Source organism: Gracilinanus agilis, chromosome 3, assembly GCF_016433145.1.
Source record: "Gracilinanus agilis isolate LMUSP501 chromosome 3, AgileGrace, whole genome shotgun sequence".
In the NCBI taxonomy this organism is placed as follows: domain Eukaryota; kingdom Metazoa; phylum Chordata; class Mammalia; order Didelphimorphia; family Didelphidae; genus Gracilinanus; species Gracilinanus agilis.
The window spans coordinates 633464319-633486494 of NC_058132.1; the positions used below are offsets into that span (position 1 = coordinate 633464319).

At 34.1% G+C, this 22176-nt stretch overlaps 1 protein-coding gene across 1 annotated transcript in view; it reads right to left on the reverse strand.

Annotated features, from left to right (window-relative positions):
- Positions 1-4429: 4429 nt before the first annotated feature.
- Positions 4430-22176, reverse strand: part of PLOD2 (procollagen-lysine,2-oxoglutarate 5-dioxygenase 2) — a 111187-nt gene continuing 93440 nt past the window's right edge. The window contains exons 13-19 of the mRNA XM_044667613.1: positions 18085-18226; positions 12609-12722; positions 9154-9219; positions 8329-8433; positions 6297-6443; positions 6062-6187; positions 4430-5891 (exon numbers count right to left, since the gene is read on the reverse strand). Of these exons, the coding sequence (XP_044523548.1) occupies positions 5736-5891; positions 6062-6187; positions 6297-6443; positions 8329-8433; positions 9154-9219; positions 12609-12722; positions 18085-18226 (856 nt within the window). The 3' untranslated portion in view covers positions 4430-5735. The remainder of the gene's footprint in view (positions 5892-6061; positions 6188-6296; positions 6444-8328; positions 8434-9153; positions 9220-12608; positions 12723-18084; positions 18227-22176) is intronic.

The following is a 22176-nucleotide window of genomic DNA, read 5'->3' on the forward strand; positions in this document are numbered from 1 at the left end:
AGAAAAAGTATTTTTTGCAAAAAGTGATGTTAATATATAATGAATGGATTTTTTGTTATTTTAAGAGGATTAAGAAATATTTTTAAATTTCTAATTTTCTAAAATGTATAACACATTTAATATTAATAGAGATAATCCATAGAAACAATAGTTTGGGGTGAGTGAAGTGCTCAAAAATTTCTAAGAGACCAAAGAGGTCTTGGGATTAAAAAAAAATTGTGAATCACTTTGTAGGGGAAAGCTATTGGATGATTGAACTAAAGGCCTTGATTTTGGATCCTAGCTCTGCTACTTATAATTAGTGTAATTTTAGAGATTTATTTACCTCTCTGGAATTCAGTTTCCCTATTTGTAAGGCCTTTAAGGTGCTTCCTCAGCTCTGAAACTTATGAAATCCTCTTAGATGAACAAATCACTGTTTTAACTGTAATTGAGCCCTGTTCTTTGTACTTTTACTCAAAATAACCAATCACAGGACTGGATAAAAGAGTAAAAGGAAAATTAATCATTAACATTCACAGAGAACATTCCACTCTATGGCTTTGCCCTGGCCATCTTCCAAGCCTGAAACACCTTCCCTCTTCCTCTTTACTTTCCAGTTTCCTTCAAGACTCAATTTAAATCTCCAAATCTGTAGGAGTTCTTTTCCAGGATCCCTGAGACCACCTATTATCATCTTCCCCTCTGAGATTATCTTTCATTTATACTGTATGTATTAATACACACAGACAAACACACTCATTTATTTGTATATTAACTGTTTCATTAGAATGTTAACTTCTTGAAGAAAAGTTCTATGTATTTGCCTTTGTTTGTCCAGAGCTTATCATAAGAGTTTGGCACATAGTAGGGGCTAATAACAATTAATAACTTAAAAACAGACATGCTACCTGTTGGCCACAATTTTCCACATATTTTTATCTATTCATGATCAAAATTAAAAGAATAACAGATTGTTAAATTGTAATTATTAATGCAAAAATGAAAGACCTAATATTAAAAAAGATTTTTCTTCTCCATGTCTTAACAAGCAATACAACTTCAAGAAAAATCAAAGTTACTGGATTGAAATTTTTTGAAAGTTTGTTGGAGAACCTGTTGATTGCTTAAAATTCACACATGCCTGCCAACTGACCACAAGAATGGCTACTGAGGTTAAAAATGATGGCACAAATTAAAGAAACACAGACAAAAAGATATGGGCTACTCATTGCCATAGGAAAAAAAGATATTTAAAATCACGCTTAAATAGTTATCAAGTCCTATTTTTTCATATTCACAAACAGAAAGCACTTTATAAAATTTAAGTGCCACATAAGTGTATGTATTACTTCATTCAACCTATCTAGTTCTTAATTCAGTGCAACATACCTTTGTCATGACTCAAGACTGGCTATATCTAATTTAGAGGCTTCTTAGAGCCTCTTATATAAAAAATCAAAAGTCTCAGAGCAGTGTTTTATAGTCGTAATGTAACTTCTTTAACGATGCTCCAAGTGTACCATCATCTTAAATTCTTGCATTCCTAAAATATCTCTATCTCAAGTTTCTACAAATCATTGTTAGTTTTTTAAAAGTTAGTTAGAACTGGCATCACTGAATATTGGAGTGGGGGGGCTTCAAATGCGGGTCTTGGCAACCTATCATTTTTCCCTTCATTATATATTCTTCTACTGTTTAGGCTTATTTTTCTCATTTAAAAGTGATACTAGGGAGTGATAGCATTAATTTTCATATTCCACTTAGAAAATTTATTCAAAAGTCAAACATTTGTGAATTTGGATTTCTAAAAATACATTAGCTCTTTTCCACTGCTCTACTATGCAAATTCAAAATATAAATATGGATTTTCATGCTTTTGAGCCAAAGCAGATTACTACATCAAAGCGATAATCCCTCAAAAGAAATGTACACACATGTATGCCCCCAAAAGGCTTGGTGACATGCATTCAATTAAGCAAAACAAAACAAAAACAAAACAAAAAAATCTCTCAGAAAAAGTTTACAACTAATTCATTTGTATAAATCATAGTTGACATGATACCTCTATAATTCACAAACTAAATTTGATACTTAAAATCTTTGAACCTACAAAAGTATACCAAGGAGCCCCTCTAAATATACAAACCAATCAAAAAATGCAAAGGAATTGTCCCAGTTCCTTGAACAGAGGATTGAATTTGAAACGCAGATTTTAGAAGTAGGGACCTGTGGCTTGACCTTGCATTTTACATTTGAGGAAAATGAGATCCATAGCCTTGCCTGGTGTGACAAAATTTTCAAGTATCTAAGACAAGATTTGAACCTAGGTCTTCTTAACTCCAAGTCCAGCACTGTATTGGTAGACATCAAAGTATTCACCACTACTTTGAACTTGATGCTGCCTCAGAGTCAATTCTAGCTCTGCTACTTATGAGTTATATGATCTTAAGTAAATCAGTTTCTCTAAGTCTCCATTTGGTCATTTGGTCCATTTGGTCAAATCCAAGGATAGAACTAGAGGATCTCTAAGGTCTCTTTTTAACTCTTTATCTATGATACACACTTACATGTGATGGATCTTCTTGTTCCCAAACTAAATTAATAATATGCTGTCTTGATAATAGCTATTTGTGAATATAGTTTTTCTTCAGATTTTTGTACATTAATATTCGTGTCCTAAATATCTTTAATGATTTTTTTCTCTTCCCCAACTTTTCAATGACTATTTCTTTTTTAAAAATTTGTGTAAAAAGAAGATTTCTGTACTATGTTACCCTGAAGGACCACAGTGAGGAAGAAACACATACCCACACATATCCACACCCTCTGACCCTGCTAACAAAGACTGCTTTCATAGTCTTGAAGAATTCCTTAACTTCCAAACGCAGCCAACATCTCCTCCAAAGGAGCCATTAGCTGACTGAATCTTAAGTGTGTTGAGAATGTTTCAGTGGCTATACTTTCCTTGAAGAATCAGATTGATCTCCTCTCGAAACCTTTAACAAGTTCCAGAAATGTTATACAAAGACAAGTTTCACAGTTCAGAGAAAGAAAAATGGACTTCTACACAAAGTATACAGGAAGCCAGGATTAACGGTAATCACAGTGCTTTACTGTTTATTATGCATTTTCACATATATCATCTGAAGGAGGTTTACATGTAGATTATCCACATTGTGTTAAAGAAAAGAAACTGGATTTAGAATTCAAGAAACCTCAGTTCTAATCCTGACTCTTCTATTCATAAGCTACATGACTTCAAGTAGGGTTTTTCCCCTGACCTGATTCCTAGTTTCTTCATCTATAAACACAATGTGGCTGAACTAGATGACCTGTAACATTCTTTCAGTTTTCAATCCTCTGATACTTCAAGAAATCTATGAAGTAGCAGAGATATTTAATCTTTTAGCCCAATAAATACTAGCTAATTTATTGATTGACTTAAAAATGTTTCATATGTTCTCCAAAGGAACAATTTCACCTCTCAGTAAAGTATCATTGACGTCATAGCTAGCTAGAACTTTCAGAGATGAAATGAATGTCAGTATGTGGTGGGAGAGATGAGAAGGACTCTTACTACTTAATTTACTTAATTTACAATGTATGATTATATATATATATATATATATACATATATATATATTCTTTGGGTAAAACACTGTGCACCTAGGAATGTAAAAAACTACAAATTTTAGTAATTTACAAGCAAGTCACTGAGTGAATATGAAAATGGCAATCAGGACACACACAAAAGAACAGCTACTTCTAAGTAACCTGATGATGCCATACTTCCTAAAGCATTGCTAAGAGTTTTCTTCAGTCCAGTTTCTTTGTGTTAGAGACCTGGCATGGCCCAGGGTCACTAGCATAAAAAGGATAGCACTAAATTATGAGTTGGACTTGGGAAAAAAAGGCTGGGAAAGTTGTTAATTTCCATCTGGTTTTCAATCTATAAAAAAGAAAATAGGTGGGCTCAATGACTTCATTTTCCTGATATAAAATTCAAGTACTTGAAACAAGAAATATTATTTATAAAATTTACATATAGTCTGAATTAGATTAGGTGATTTTTAAAGTCCCATACAAATCCAATCATGTAGAAATTTTATGAACATAATTTCTCTATTTGCCTATATTTTAAGGCACTAAATATGCTAGATACAAAATTTCAAAATTAGGAAAACTAATACACTTACCTTTCTGTGGCATTGTGTATAAATGGAAAGAATAGATGCTCATTCTTCTTTAATTTTTTTCCTTGAAAAGAATGTGATGTATTACCTATATCCAATTGTTTATTGTCTCAGAGAAGGTGGAGGGGAGAAGGGAAAGGACTTGGAATTTGAAATTTTAGAAAACTAATGTTAAAAACTGTTTTTATGTGTAATTAGAAAAAAATAAAACACTGAAAGATGAAAAGAACATGTGTATAAAACATACGCACAAACTCAGATCTTTATTAATACCCTTTTAAAAAAGATCTTTACTAATACATTTTTTTAAAAAAACTCAAATTTTTCTATCTTTTTCTCTTTATTTATCACAAGTTTCTAACACATGGTGTTAGAATAATGGTCTTTGGCACCATGATTTAAGATATTTTTTGTTGTTGTTTTTTTTCAAGTTTAATCTTTAAATTACAAACAGTAGCTACAGTAAGAATTCTTAAAGCTCATTCATAAAACTAGATGGAAATAAGTCAACACACACTTATTTTGATGGGCCTACCCACCTCCCCTCCAATTAAGAGGGATAAGGAAAATGTAGAAAAGGGAGAATAGAAGAATGAAGAATAAAGGCAAAAAATAATAAAACAAAGGAATGAAGTGGAGGAGGGATAGAAAATTGTTTTTTAAAAAAAGAAAGGGAAAAAGAGAAAGAAGATAGGCTCAACAACTTCATTTTCCTGATATAAAATTCAAGTACTTAAAACAAGAAATATTATTATGAAATTTACCTATAGTCTGGATGAAAATTTTCTACTTTTTATTTTTTAGTATTTTCTGGCTTTTCAAAATTAACATTTGGACTGAAGGACACTTGGTGATAATACAAAATTCAGTTTCTCTTTCATGATGACACATATTCAGCAATATATACTTGAGGTAACAGGAAGAATGTGTAGTTTTCCTATTCTTCAGGCCACTTAAACAGTAATCCTCTTCTTAAGCTTCATTAGAAGAAAGATGGCTTCAGGAGTTTAAGGAATATGTGAAAGAGAAGTGCGCCAGAAACCAGCACCACAACAGGAATGGAAATTAAAGGCAAATTCAGATCAAAGATTCTAGGCTCCTGGGGCTTTAAATTTTGCTTGTCTATTACATGCACTTTGACTCTTTCCTCCAAACAGCAGTAAACACAATTCTTCTGGGACTGCTTTACTAAATAAGAAAATAAACATTGCAAACCTCAGATTTCACTTGTACCGTGTCTAAATTATTGAGTAACTAAAACAACCATTTCAAAGTTAATTCTTTCATCCTTTCCAAGAGCAGCATTGGTACTTTTTCTCCCCCTTTTTTTTCTCTTTCAACCTGTGACTCAAGGCTCAGAGCAGACATCTGCATATAAGTATGGAATAATTATAAGAAAAAAATTTAAAAAATGTGTCCCAAGTGAAGCTGCTTTGTAGAAGTTATTTAAATAATTCTCTTTTCTTCTCACTGATAACTTTGAAAAAACACTTTTTTTTCTTTTTGTAGAATGGCCATTCAAAAATAAAAGGTAACCTGGTTTGATCGGAGGAAAATAATTTATGGATCAATAAATGATACTGCAATATATCTTGTTCCATTTATAATAGGAAGTCCTTCGTGCAAATGAGTAAGTCTTCCAGGATGCATGAAGCTCCAACCTTTTCTAGGTGACTCAATAGAGCAATTATACCTTAGAAATTTGCATCCACCTCCCTAGAAAGAAAAAAATAGAGCTAGTTCAGTAAGTTCATTTTACTTCCTAAGAGTACCATAATTTCAACCAAGTTATCCACGTAAGAAAACTATTTTGGAAATTTCAAGGAAAAGTTTTAAGGCAAGCATTTTTTCTATCTTAAAAATGAAGTCACTTTATTCTAAATTACCTGAAAATCTTCTCCTACATTGTTGAGAGCAATATTGATTGTAAATGTTGAAGAGTCATGATGGGGTCTGAGAGAACGCTGTCGATCCGGAGAATACTTAACTACAAAATTCAGCAATGCAAATCCCTGAAACAACAGAATAAGCCAGAAAAATATGTTAATATGTGCGTGAACACACACATACTCTAAAAGTAAAATTGGGGTAGAGGGTGAGGGTGAAGAGGGATTTACATACCTTTGTATAGTAGCCAGCAAAAACTTTCAGTGTAACTGGTGCAATGAATTCTCTGATAAAGTGAAGCCATTCATTCTCCAATCCAATTTGCTTCATGTGGATATCATCAGTTGGGACATTTTCATAACCACCAGATATACGGCTATCCTAATAACAATATCATAACCATCAACATCAAGTCTGACCTATGTAATACTCACACTTAAATTTTCTTGTAAGTTTTCCAACAACAAAATCATAACGGGCAGTAAAAGAGCCAGCTGCTCAGTAATGACCGGCCATCTGCCCTAAAATTACAACCACCAAAATAGCATAGCTAACAACTGGATTTCCACAGCTACCCAAGCAATCTAGTCATATGAAAGAATACTCTACAATTTCTTTAAAAATCTGCATAATGAGGTAGCTAAAAATTAATGTGACACATTTTTAGATGGTTTTACTAGTAGAACATCTGTATTTTGTATTATCAGTAATAAGCAAGCTGTACTTATAGTCTTCTTCATCATCTCCTTTCAGTCTAACAGTGATATAGAGGCAAGAGGGCTGGATTTATCATAGGATATGGTTTCAACGCTGGTATAAAAGATCTCTATATTTTCCAGCTCATAGAATGCTTCCCCAGCCAAAAAAAAATAGGGAATAGAATGTTAGATTTGGTGCCAGAAAAACCTGAATTCAGCTCCTGCTTATAATACAACATAGAGTAGAAACCTGTTAATGTCTTTCTTTCCTTGACGACAACAGCCTCTACCAAATGTTTGGCATAGAACATCAATGCCAATCAGAATGCCACCATAGCTAAACAGTCTACTTCACACTTTTATCAGAAGAAATGCTTTTGTCAACCAAATAATTTTGGTTCCCTCATGTTAACTCCTCCTCTTCCTCTTCCTCTTCCTCTTCCTCCTCCTCCTCCTCCTCCTACTACTCCGACTACTTCTACTCTATTATTACTACCACTATTATTACTATTACAATTACTACAACTGTTATTATTTTTATTTCCACTATTATTACTATTACAATTACTAGCACTATTACTACTATAATTACAATTAATACTACTATTATTAATATTACTACTACTGCTATTACTATTATTTTTACTACTACTACTATAATCACTACTACTACCACTACCACTATTACTATTACTATTAGTATTACTACTACTACTGTCAATAATATAGCACTTTAAGATTCATAAAACTCTTTACATATATCATATCATTTAATTCTCACAATCCAGTGGGTAGTTGCCATCATTATCTTCCTCATATAAGTGAGGAAACTGAGGCTGAAATTAAATGACTTTTTGGGGAAAAAGTCAGAGAGTTAATGTCTGAGGCAGAATTAGAAAATTAGGTTTTCTTGTCTCCAAGGCTAACAAACTATCCACTGAGTTCTTTTAGGAAACTGTCTTTTCAGAGAACAAATAAAATACCTGAACTGAAGACACTCAGTCTTTTTTTTTAGTGCTGGTGAAGATATTGGAACACAAAAAATAATCATTGTGGCTCATATTAATTATAAATAAATATGCACTCTTAAGCTTGTAAGGCATTTTGAATTTATCATCTCCTTCTATCATCTTAAATATCCCCATAAGTTAGATGTTCTATTCTCACCACTTTTTAGAAAAGGAACTGAGGTGGAGAGAAATAAAGTCCTTTGCTCATGATCACATAGTTTTCATGTATCCAAGATGGGATTCAGACTTGGATCTTAATGACACCAAGTCTGGTGTTCTCTCTACTGCCGTTGGCTGCCTTTCATTAATAAAGTGAAGTGATTTGCCTAATATCACTTTGCTACTTAGTGACAGAGAGAATCTAGATTCCCTGACAGATTTCCATTGAAGGACTTTTTCCCATATGCTATGAAATAACTGAAGATACTTAACATGTATGACATGACCTTATACTAATAGGGAACTCAGATGTGACTTCATATTCTACTGCCTGTAATAACTGGCTCCTTTATTCACACATAGAAAATAACTTATTTTATATTAAAAGTAGCAACGTACATGGTGCTTCCCCCCAGACCACTGTCCATAGTGTTCCATTTCTTCCACTAATTCATCACAAGCTTTTTCAGAAAATATCGGGAACCAAAAGACATCTGGGCAAGGCTATAAAAGGAGAAAAAATCATCAAGATTAGTCTAATTTTCATATTATTAGTAGGTTTATTAGTAGCGTCACAGTTGGAGGAATTCATGTAAGATCTTGCTGGAATTTAGGTTGATAAATCAGACCCATCTCTGCTGGGTCAAGGTAGGAAATAAAACAATTAAGGGCTTTTTCTGGTCTTTGTGCAACCAGAACCACTGTGAGATATGGTAAAGGAAAACCATGAAGGGAGCACAGAATTGAGCACTAATAGATTTGTTAGTACTAAGATACATTTAAACTAAGACAAATTTGAACAAAGTGGTTGTAGATAGATTCATTTAAAGACAAACTATTAAACTACCCTAAGATATAATAAAAGCCGATATTAATACATCACTTAAAAAAGCACTTTACTTTGCCACTATAACTCAAGATATTCTTAAAATATTTTCCAGTTGCTATGTTCTTTAAAACAACTTTATAGAAATATGAACTTAACATTTTTCAAAAAATCTCTTTCATTGTTCTTTACAATAAGCTATATTCATTCATATACTCACATTTCTAATTGAGTATTATAGGTAGATTCTACCAAAAGAATATACTCGATTTCCATAAGCAATCTCCCCAACCTCAATACTACTATTACAATTCAAGGTAATATAGAATTAATAGTCCTTGCCCCAGAAATAACAAAGCCCCTACATTTTGTTCTGTATACTAATCACCATCACAAACCTGTTCCACTAAATTTTCCGTGAAGATCTTGGAATAGTTATGGTTTATATATTTTTCCTTCCAGTCCTGCAAGGAACCAATCGAGCAGATTAAGTCAGGCATATTTTGGATAAGCATATCACCAGCCAAATATGAAATAAAAGCATTTTATAAAATGTTTATGCTATTTATACAGTAACTACTTGTCAAGGATACAATCTAGATATATGGTGACAAGGGCACACGTTTGATAATTGGACTTAAATGTTGCTTGCCTCTCATTCTTTAATTAATGTTCAGTCATTTTCAGGAATGTATAATTCTTTGTGATCTTATTTGGGGTTTTCTTGGCAAAAATACTGGAGTGGTTTGCCATTTCCTTCTCTAGCTCATTTTACAAAAAAGGAAACTTAGGCAGACAGGGTTAGGGAACTTGCCCAGAATCACACAGTTAGTAAGTGCCTGAGGCTGGATTTGAACTCAGAAAGATGAATATTTCTGACTCTAGAACCAGCAGTCCAAAGGCTGTACCACTTAGCTTGCTCTGCCTCATTTTATAAGATGATTGCTCTATAAGATTCTAAGACAGAATATAACGGTTTTAAAAAAGCACTTATTAAGCATTTACATCTCTTGTTATAGCTGGGGAAATCTCAGGGTAATCCTAATTTGCATTTCTCTTATTAACATTTTTATATGGTTGTTATTTGTACCGGACATTGTCATAACTGCTAGAGATACAAAGACAAAAAATGAAACATCTTTGACCTCTTCTCTCTGGGGAAGCAACAAGAACACCATTGGATCTAGAATCAGGAGGTCCTGAGTTAAAACCTAGCCTCAGACACTTGTATAGTTGTATAGTTGTATGACCTTGGGCATGTGCCTTAGCCCCACTGCCTCAACTACATAGCATCTCCTCCCAGGGATATTGTGAGGATCAAATTAGATAATTTTTTTGCTTGGCAAACATTTAAGCACTATATAAATGCCAGCTCTAATTATTAAGTATATATAGCATGTATACATAATAAACCTAACCATAAAGTTTGTTCAACAAATATTTCCATATGTTAGAACCCATAATTATAGCTTGAGGATTTAAAGCTAAAAAACACTGATCCTAACTCATGTCTGTTTTATATTTGGTCTAATAACTACATGCATACATCCCAAACATTTTATTATGAGGAAAAGGTCCCTTTTAATTTAAACATGGAGTCATTTAAAAATATACAAATGGAAAAAAGATCAAAAAAGCAGAATTCAATGAATCTCTTTTCTTATGACTCTTTGCTCTCTTAATCCTATTTCTAGCTATGCCAAAGTAAAATAGGGTTAAACAAGAAATTAGGTGTCGTCCTATACACATGCCAAAGGAAGGGGTGAGGATATATAGCCAAATAACCCAAAACAAACTGAAGCAACTTCATCTGAAAATATACAGATATTTGGGGAACTTTCACTTAGAGGTAGCTAGGTGGCACAGAGCCTGGAGGCCTGAGACTGGAATCTGGAAGATTTTAGTTCAAATTTGACCTTGGACAATGCATGAACTTGGCCATCACTTAAGGTATCTCCATCAGTTTCTTTAACTGTAAAATGGAAATCATGATAATATTTACTTTATAGGATTGTTGTGAGGATCGAAGAGAAGATCTGTAAAGTGCTGAACACAGTGCCTGGCACATAGTAGATATTAGTAAATGCTTACTCCCTGCCACTTCCTCCTCTACTTTTAAATAATTCAGATATTTACTGTATTTTCTCCAAGTAGAGACAATGCATAGTAATTAGCATTTGGATAGTATTTAAACCTTTTTCACTCTATAAAGAATGAATCCTAACCTAACAGATAGGTGAATTATCTCATAGTGATTGCTGAATTTTCAACAAATTCTTATATGTATGAATTAAGACAATTTCACATAAGGTATGAGGAACCATTTTAGACTTCACCTTTAGCTGTTTACTATCTCATAATTATAGGAATCCCAATATTATTTCACTTGAAATCCATTTCTCATGAGCCATTTTGACTAGGACAATTTTACCCAAGGTAAATAAAGACCCTCGGGGGACATGGGAGAAGAATACTTCCCCACCAGTTCCTGTAGCTCATACTATATATCCCCTCCAGAGATTTAGACACTAACCTGAAATTTTACAGCCCCTGCTGGACTTCAGGAAATGATTTTTAAAAATTTCCCAAGGGTCCTGATAATTCAATCCTCCAAAATAACAACCATTTAAAAGTAAAATAAAATGGGTAATTCTACTATCCCTAGGGAAAACCTTTTCTCAATCCTGCTCTCCATAAGATTTAAGATAGGCACCAAAAGTGAACAAATAGTATTTGAACGTTCTAACACTTCAAAGGAAGTCCAGGCTCTATTCAACAGAGTAGATGGGTATAATCAGATATCACCATTCCCTTGATGCTGACTGCCCCTATAAAAACTGAAAATAAAATGGCAGTCTTCATCAAACAGACTGAAATTGAGTTACGGAGAAACAAAGTATAAAGGCCAATGTTTTGTGGATACTAGAAGTCAATTGTTTTCCTTATACAAGTGTGCCAACCTGTCTAATGAAATATTTGTCATGCAGTCAATGAGACAATAGAAGATTTGTCCCTAAATATTTTAAATTAAAAAGAAATCCTTGTGAAAGCAGAAAAAAGAAGCTCATTCTCTAAGCCTGGACTTTTCCTCATATGTCCATGAAATGTTCGCTGGAGACTCTTCATGCCAGCTCATAAGTTCTATGACATAAATTTTAAAAGAGCAAAATTAAGTATGTGTTTTCCATGGAAGCATCTGGAATTCTACTCATATGCATCAAAGTACAATGTGTCATGTTGCGCTTGCTCAAACAAGCTTGCTCAGAGTGCTAGAGATGAAAAATGGGAGGATGCTTTTTAGAGAACAAAATATTGATGCCTTCCAGATTGGTGGAAACCATCCAGTCTGAAGGGATAGTTAATCCCACTTCAATTTAATTTTCACATGCAGTAGAGAACTCAGGGTCATTTCTGGGCTGGCTTTGCATGGCAAAATAATATTTAGTCTGGACTATGTTCTGAATAATGTCATTGTACAGTCATTCAGTCATGTCTGACTCTTCATGTATACCTGGACCATAGCTATCCATGAGGTTTTCTTGGGAAAGATACTGGAGTGGTTTGCCATTTCCTTCTCCAGTGGATCTTTCTGTCAGGCAATCAGAGATGAAGTGATTTGTCCAGGGTCACACAGCTAAGAAGTGTCTAAGACTGGGCTTGAGTTTAGGTCTTTCTGACTCCAAGCACAATGCTATTAACCACTGAAACACAGTTGCCTCTTATCTGAATAATATGTACCTGCAGAGGAACATGTGCCTCAACTTCTACCTATTATTTATCAATTACCCATGTATATTATACCCATTCCACATTACAAGTAAAATCAAGTCACTCTTAACTCTGGAATACATACCACTGGATTTTCGAAAATTTGCCACAAGTCATTATTATAATGGGAAGTATTATAATTAGCAGTGGATAATAGTCTTCCAAATTCATGTCTGTTAGAAATGTACATGAACACACCCTATGTAGCAAAGAGAATAGCATTAGCAATTTTAGAGAACAACAGCAAAAGAATTAACTTAAGCTAGGAAGAAAATACATTTTAAGTAATGATACTTTCCTGTCTTAAAAATATTTAACACATAAGCAAACATCTTCAGTTTTGTTCTAATACATGCATAAATTAAATACACAAAATGATGTCTATTGTTTTGCTTTTCTTTTTAATCAAAAACACACAGGCACATAAACAGTTCATATTATTCACATGCAACTTTAAAAAATGAAAAGGCTAGAATGGAGTGTTTCATTGACTTCTAAATCTAGACATCAAAAAGTAGATTCTTATTGTAATAAACTGTGGCAGTTTGGTTAAGCAGATAAAGAAATGGCCTTGAAATCAGGAAGACTTGGATTTAAAAACTGTTGATATTTGATAGTTTTAGTTGTTTCCAACACTTAGTGATCCTTTTTGAGGTTTTCTTGGCAAAAACATAGGAGTAGCTTGCCCCTTCCTTCTCTAGTTCATTTTTACAGATGAAGAAATCAAGACAAACATGGTTCATTTGCCCAGAGTCACACTAGTAATAAGTATCTAAGGCCAGATTTGAACTTATGGAGATGAGTCTTCCTAATTCCAAGCCCAGTGCACTACCCTCTGTGCCACACTGCTGTCCTACACACTGGCTATGTGCAAGTCACATAAGTTTTTTGAGCACTAGACATAAATTCTCAAAAATTATAAATTGCAATAAAGTTGCCAACCTCGATTGATAGAAGAAATTTCCTTAAGAAGATTCTCTTCTATCAATGAAATCACAGGTTCAGCCTCTATCACTTTAAAAAATAAAATTGCTTATTAAGAAACCAATGGCAAATATAGTGCCTCTGTTTTTTTCTCTTTCAAATAGGCATTTTGCTCTAATCCACGCATAAATTAAATGCACAAAATGATATTTATTATTTTGCATTTCTTTTTAATCAAACACACACATAAACTGTGTGAAATTCTGTAAAAAAGAAAAAAGCTTTAAAATAACAATTTCTCAATACTACTTTATTGTTGGACACCTTTGAAATCATAGATCATGAGAAAGCAGGCTACCACTACTGCTAGCTAAAGAAAGAGTCGTATTCTTTTAGTATTTTGAGTCACATCCTCAAATTAAGTAGAGAACAGTCAATGGTCAACTCTTGACTATATGTCTAATGGGACATAGATAGGGTAACAGTATCAACTAATGGAACTGATGCCTATTTCCCCAACCTTATTTTAGTAAGTTCTCTGATTTGTCCCATACTTTCCCCAACTCTTTTAGTTAACAAATAAGGGACTGATTTAAATTGAACTCGCTCTTATTTTTTGGCCAATAATAAACATGATTATCAACTAGGGAGCATAAAGTTCCCCATCAGAACCCAAATAATCAAGAGTTGATTTTGTCACCAACATATATACAGATACAATCATGTTAGAGGAAGGCTACCATACTGAATATCAAGTATAAAGCAAATGTGTTTCTAAAAGAAATGTGCTCCTTTTGATTAACTGCATTTTTTTCAGCCTAAAGGAAATTTTTGAAAATAACTTTCTAACTACTTATTACTGTACCTTTCCCAAATCTCATTCCCTTACTTGTCCCAGAATCATCTACAGAATTATTTATCATTGATGTTGTTTTCTCCATAATGGAGGAAACCAAGATTTTCAAAGATAATTTTAAGGCTGAAAAAAATGTTAAAATAATATAATTATAGTAAAAATGTTACACAGTGTTTAATTTTCAATCCTTTCCATTGACATTAGGTGGTGCAATGTAGAAGCATTATAGAAACCAGACTATTAAAAATGCATTTCAACAAAAATTTTCCTTTTATAAACCAATACAGTGTTCCTGCATTCCAGTCTTGTATGGTGCTCCTTTGACTATTCCTGACCAATCACACAACTTTTATATTTAATTAATTTAGTTCTTCCAGGACCTACGATTCATTACTATCAATGCCCCATCTACCAATGCAAACAGCAGCTCATTCATCACTTAGACCATCATATGAGTTACTTTAATCAACAAAATTTCAAAACTCTGTAGGTACCCTACTAGCAACGAGCTTCTCTGAACTTAGCTGGGTTGATCCTCTGAAGGAAAAGATATGGCCCAACTGCAAACTTGTACAGAAAACCTTTTCAGCTTTCCAGAAATGGCCAAAATATGTACTTTGAGAACAAAGGGTTGTCTCTATATCATGATGAGCAATCAAAATAAGACTCAATTGGGCATGCTGATCAGTCATGTGCTACTCTGCTTGACCCTATGGACTATAGCATGCCAAGCCCGTCTTTCTTCTACTATCTCTCAAAGTCTGTCCAAGCTCATGTTTGTTGCCTTCCATCTATTGGGCACGCCTCACAGAAAATATTAACCTAAACTTAACTAAGAATACTGAACACCAACAAATCAATCTCAACCTTGCCTAAGCTTGTAAATAATACCTTTGCTCTTTTTATTCCATCACTAAAATAACAGACTTTCAGAAAAATCACAACCTCACAATAATTAAAAAAAAACAAAACAAAACAACAGCTCCATAAGCTGACCTAAGCAATATAGGTAATCCTGATGTCTCTACAACCAAATTAAGAAATGATGGTCACCATATCTGACTATGGAGTTTCCGATAACCAAAGAACCAAATGAAATCATATCATATCCATTTCCAAACTACAGCTGGTTATAATAACAATACCCAAGAAAAGCAATTGGCAAGTACAGTATTAACATTATTTACAGAAGGGGAAAACTTGAGAGCAAAGTCATTTGAATTTCTAAACCACAGATATCAGATCAATGTAGGATCACTAATAGAAACCCAGTATCCTTGACAACCAGTTCCACACTCCATCAACTTTCTGGACTTTTACAAGATTTATTACAAAATGCAACCCTGCCCCCCCACACAAATAAAGACTATCTAAAGCCACAGTCAATAATAAACATATGTATATACCAAACTAAGCAGTTACAAGAAGACATTTACTGCAAAACAGTATACTATATCTGACATTAACTAAAAATATAATAAAATAAAATGACACCTTTGGGGGGGTGAGCATTTGGAATGTTTCCGGAGTAGGGGAGTCTTTTTCCCTTTGTATAGTCTAAAATGAAGGAGAAGCATCGTGTAAGTTGACCTGTCATCCTCTCTCTCAGGTATTCTTAGACAAACAGAAAATAACAGCCCTTAATCAAAAGCTGACATTCTGAAATGTCCCACATGGACAACATGCAGTACAAGCCAAGCTCACAACAGGACAAAGACATAACTCCAACCCCCATTTCTGTTCATATGTAATAACAAAGCTCGTGCTGCAGTAGGGCTTGTTTTTGAATTGAGGCGTGGGGTTAAAAAACAGATGAAAAAAGAAAGAGAAGGCCATTCTGTAAGGTGCTGTGAAAGTCATATTAGCCAAATACGAACACGTCGTGCAAAGATTGCAACTGCTAGAGCTAAGAATATTCAATAAAGATCACAATGAATTTGATTTTGTATGAAAAACAAACATGATAGAACATCACATGCCTTGGTTAAATTTTTTAAATACTTGCCAACTTTTTCGAATATTTAAAAATTTTATTACAATTTAATTAAAAAGTTCTTTTATGCTACAATTAAAAACTAAATGGCTCCCGCACCATCCAATTCAGATGCCACCTCCTAAATGAAGCTTTCCTTGGTGTTGATCCAATGCTTACCACATAGTAGGTGCTTAATAAATGATTCATTCTACCACATTGAGAGCTCTGAGATGAAATGGGTTTAGCCAATAAGGTATTCACACTAATAATATGGTGAGCATTAGAGAGAAGGGATTCATCAAGGGCCTAACAAGGAATAAATTGACCTAGGTTGAAAATTATGTCGATCAAAATTCCCAGGTTGATCAAAGTGTGATCAGGTCAGGATTAGCCCCTACACTTTCAGGCTGGGAAAGCCAGGGAGTCCCAATCTTGGGGGGTGAGAAAAAGTATAAATAATAGAAACTAAAATTTATAATTGATCCTCAAAAATACCATTTCATAGTAAATGTAACAAAATTTTCTTGATATCAATATAGGAGACAGCAGGTCTAGGACAATAACTACACTAGTCCCAATTTAAAATGGATTGTGTTCCAAAGGCTCTAATCAGTAATCTCATGGTTATTATACAATAAATATCTATTGATGAAGACAACTCCATTCTGCTAAAGAAAGGCAATGAAATGCTAACTTGACAGCCAAGGGGAGTCACTAGGCCGAGCTTGTCACTAAAAGACTCAGGGATTCCTCCCACAACTAGGCTTTCTGGTACACTGCAAAGTGTGAAACTCAAAAAAAAAAAAAAAAGGATCATGACAGGACACAGATTGATATTGTGTTCTTATTTATTTACTTGAATATTTTCCAACTACATATTAATTTGATTAAATGGCATCAAGGAGTTTTACAGACTGGATATAAGTTTGACATCTTTGGGAGAAAAGAGAGATGGCTACAGAATCAGAAGAAACTTAGATATGAAACCCACTTCTCAAATTCACTAATTGTATGGCCTCAAGAAAGTTACTCAACTCCCTTTGCCCTCATATGCATGTCTATATATTGGGAAAATATTACTACTATAAATATACTATAGTACTGATTTTGCAGGGTTACCCTAAGAATGAAATGAGATCATATATTTAAAGAACTGTGCAAATTTTCAATTGCTGTAAAAATGTCAGTGATGATGATGTCAGAAGCTATTGTAAAATAAGATAAGACATTATGCACTCAACAACAGGATTTTGACTATTAGATTTAGGAATTAATGAATTCAATATCATTCTCTAAGCATTTGTTAAATACCTAGTGTTCACAAGGAACTGGCTTTCTTCTAAAGGAAAAATTTTTGCATACTTTAATAAGTGCAGGATAATATGAGGAGCCAGAAGGCACCAGTAAACCAACAGGAAAGGGGAGTGGCACCATTGCTGAACCTTAAGGAAAATTGAGGATTCCAAGGGGCAGAGACGAGGAAAAAGGGCATTCCAGGGAATAGGGACAACCTGTGCAAGGGCATGGAGGCCTTTGATATAATTAGATAATTTGGAACTGTGTGCCCTGTAACTATTAATGATAAATTATGCCAACCCATTTCTAATATTTTTCTCTTTGTGCTTGAAAGAGAAAATTTTGTCCTTAAAAATGATTTGCCAGAATGATTATTCATTTCTCTATAAAGAGATTTCAAAAAAATTGGCCAGTACTTACAAGTAGAAAGACACATACAATTCAAACATGATAACAAACAAAACCAGAAAAGCAAGATAGATTAAAGCTAAATGCTATTGTACACCTTACCATTTCCCTTGCATTTCGGCAAAGGGCCATATCAGGATCCAATTTATCACGGACAAAATAGTTCCTTTCATTCATCTCGGATCGGAGAGTCTGCCCTTTAATCAAGTACACATTAGCCATGTATGGGATATTCCATACCCCTCTATGAAAGTAAACAGGAGACATTCTTTTAAGATCACAAATGCAAAACATTCAGGCAGTATTTCATCTAGTTGTACAGATTATATATCAAAGTTTTCTTGAGCAAATGGAGTCAGGTCATTAAAATTTGACATTTAGAGCAGAAATCTCAGAAGCTATCAACTCCAATCCCTTCAATTTATAAAGAAACTGAGGCAGAGAGACATTATGACTTGCTCTCCAGGTCATAGAAGTGAAAAGTTTTGGAGGGCAGAAATTGAACCCAGTTCTTGGGACTCTAGAATCAGTCTTACCTTCCACCATATCACCTGAAAGAGCCAATAAAATATGCACTGATTTTTTATAATAATTAAAAAAAACATCAACTGCAGTCCTTCTGGAGAATTGCCAGTGTGGAATTCCTGCCTGACAGCTCAGATAAATAACATAGTTCAATGATCCCTTAAAGTATACACACTGAAACTTTCAAAGGAATAGCATGTGCTTTTCAGCAAGTATGTGAAGCACTTTGTGGGCAGAAGGAATGAACCATGCCATGGGACAGGCTCAGCCCAAACCAGAGTTAGAATCTGTAATGACAGAGGATTTAATTGTATTGTCTCCTGCTCTCCTCTCCATATTTAGACCACTTGAAGAATAAGGATAAGAAAGTTTCTATCCCTGGAAAGCTATGACCTGTGCTTTGGAGAAAGAATGGAAAAGTTTCACTTTCCTGAGGCTCCAAACAGATGTCATTCCCTCTAGGAAGCATTCTCTGACTTCTCCACCTTCCTGGAGGCTCTCACACCTTTCTGTTTGATTTCTCCTATGTACCTGTAATTTTCACTATGATTATTTGTGTGTGTGTGTGTGTGTGTGTGTGTGTGTGTGTGTGTGTGTGTGTATGAAGAAGCAACCCAGCAAGGTAGATAAAAGGCTGATCTCAAAGCCAGAGCATCCTGGATTGAGTTCCACCTGAGTCACATGTTCGCTGTGTGACCCTGGGCAAACCACTTAGGGTTCCATGCAGCTTTCTAAGAATATTAATTCCAAGTCAACTCCATTCTCTGGAAAGAGCACTTGTAACATTTTAAAGTCCGATATAATAAACTGCTAAATAATGTATCTTCTAATGACAATATTGTTGCATTGGACTGCATCCCTACTCAGTAATATATTTTAAATGATTACAGAATCTATCAACCGGCATAACCTACATTAAAATGTTCTGATTGAATAATGAGACCACATTTAAATAAGTAATGCCTTGATACTTCAATGGGCATGAGATCTTAAAGGACTAAAGATAAAGCACTTTGCCACTTCCTGCTATAGGGGACATAAAATTATAATGCAGAATGAGACCCCACTTTGGACTTGGTTAATGTGGGAATTTGTTTTGTTTGACTATGCATATTTGTTATGGGTGGTATTTCATTTTTCTTTTTTCACTGTTCAAGGGAAGTAAAAGAGAGAGAAAATAAATACTAGTGAAAAAAATTAATTTGGAGGGATACTCTTTCCCCCACAAATTGTAGGCTAACAATAGAACAGCACTGATGGGGGGTGAGGTAGGTTTCTTTATTAGGAGTTCCCTATGCCAAAGAAAGTGCATATCCTTTTTTATAGTTATCTATAACTATTTAACTCTAGATCTATCTCTACACATACACACACACAAAGAAAAATGTACGTAATATAAAATATATAAAGAAATATGTGGTTATATGTGTGCATAAAAGCTCAACCCTTAAAATAATCATGATAATCTCGAGGGCAATGACTGTTTTTTTTTCATTTTTACATCTCCAACATTGAGCACAGTATCATGAAATACTCTACCAAAATCATTTTCTAATAGCATCATTAATATGGAGAACTTCAAAGTCAGGCTCTGCTGAATGATGTCCTGGTTCAGTTAATCATTCCTTGGGTAGTAAAGTATTAGAGAAAAAAAAGGTTTAAAGAAAAGGGCCAACCCCTTTACAAGTCAATAGTCTTATTTGCAAAGTGGAAGGTATGAAGTTAACTGTATTAATAGTTCTAAAATACAAAAAATATCACAAAACAATGTATAGCAAAAGAAAACTTGTACACTTTTTGCATAACTTTTGCACCTTGAAAGTCACTGCACTATCAGTTCTATCCTTCTAGATTTTTGGAAGAGGTTTGGGGGAAGGAGCCAGAGAATCCTGAATCCCCAATCTTTTTGGCCATGAGAGCCATAAACGCCACATTTTTAAAAATGTAATTTCGTGAGAGCCATACAGTGCTCACAGTGCCGCTCCCGTAACAGCGCCTGAAAAAAAAAATGGACTTTATGGCTCCTGCAGAAAGAGCCAGATCTGGCCCTCAAAAGAGCCAGATATGGCTTGAGAGCCATATGTTGCCGACCCCTCCTCTATATTCTAAAACTTGCAATAAAGTTCTCTTATTTTTCCTTTGCTCTTTGTCCTTTTGGGATAAATTATACTATACCCAGCCGACAACAATAGATTTTGTTTTCAAACCATGAATAAACTCATGAGAGTTGTCTCTAACTATGCTGTAAATTAGAGGGTAGAGAACTACTAGGGAGGAAAAGGTTATTCTTCTTTCCCATTCTTTTTCAGGATATTCCTAGATTCTTTGCTTCTTGCCCCAAGCACTTACTTACTTTCTCTGTCTCTCTCTATCTCTCTCTGTCTCTGTCTGTCTGTCTGTCTGTCTCTCTTTCTTTCTCTCTCTATCTCTCTCTCTCTCTCTCTCTCTCTCACACACACACACACACACACACACACATACACACACACACACACACACACTACAAATATGCACCATCATAATGATGACTTAGATGATGGTGTATAATATCTCCAATCTTCAGATCTGTTAGTATATCCAACAAATCTTTCTTAATCTAAATCAGACCATTCTTAGATCTTAGGAAAGGGCCCTTTAAAGATTTTATAGTCCAAATACTGGCTGTGAAAGAATATTTTTTCCAATTATAACAGTATTATAATGAATTGCCTCCTTGCTCAGCATTGGTTTTTTTTTATCTACTATTAACCCTATTAACTAAAGCTATTGACGTATATCTGTCTTAAGAAAGGACATAAATGTTCTGACTGAATAAAGAGACCAGACTCAAAGAAACAGTGCCTTGATACTTCAATGGATCTTTGACCTCAATCACACTAATAAGCTATGAGCTTCTAACCCTGCTACAAGGCACTGCTCACATCAGTCTATAGCTTATACGCCAGTGTCAACAAAAAGTTCCTTAATATTATAATGAAGTGTAGTCTTATACTAGACTGGTGGCACCAGATTTATTTCCTGTGATATCTTTCAAAAATATTTTTATAACAATCATTTTTTTCTGTGTAAATTTTTAATATTAAAAGGTACTTTTCTACCAATGAGAGCAGGCAAATACACATTAAAAAGGAAGCAACATGGCAGATTGGGAAAATTTAAGGATTCAAAGTGAAAAAACTTGGGTGTGAATTGTGGAAATTTTATGTTTTTCTCTCTAAACAGGACTGTAATGATTGCAAGAATTCAAGCAGCTAATTTCACTTTATCTGTCTGTTTTCTTATCTGTGAATGGATATGTTCACTCTAAATCAAAGTTAACAAAGCAAAAGAAAAAGTTACTATATAAATTCTTCTGAGTAGAAAAACACATAGAAAACTAATGTTTTAACTGTTTAAAATTAAGTGCAGTCACTGGTGTTTACATTTTAAGGATCTAGTTGCTTATATCTAAAATTCAGATAATTAAACAATTACTATACAAATTCATTTGTTGTTATCATCATCATCAACATCATTATTCATTATACATCTAATGGGCAGTCTAGCAGAATGGACAGATGACTAGCCTTGGAGTTTGGAAGTCATTTGTTCAAGTTTTCCATGTGAACACTTTTAGGCTGTGCTACCTTAGGAACTCAGTGAACTTCTCACTGCTCTTGGTCATTCTTA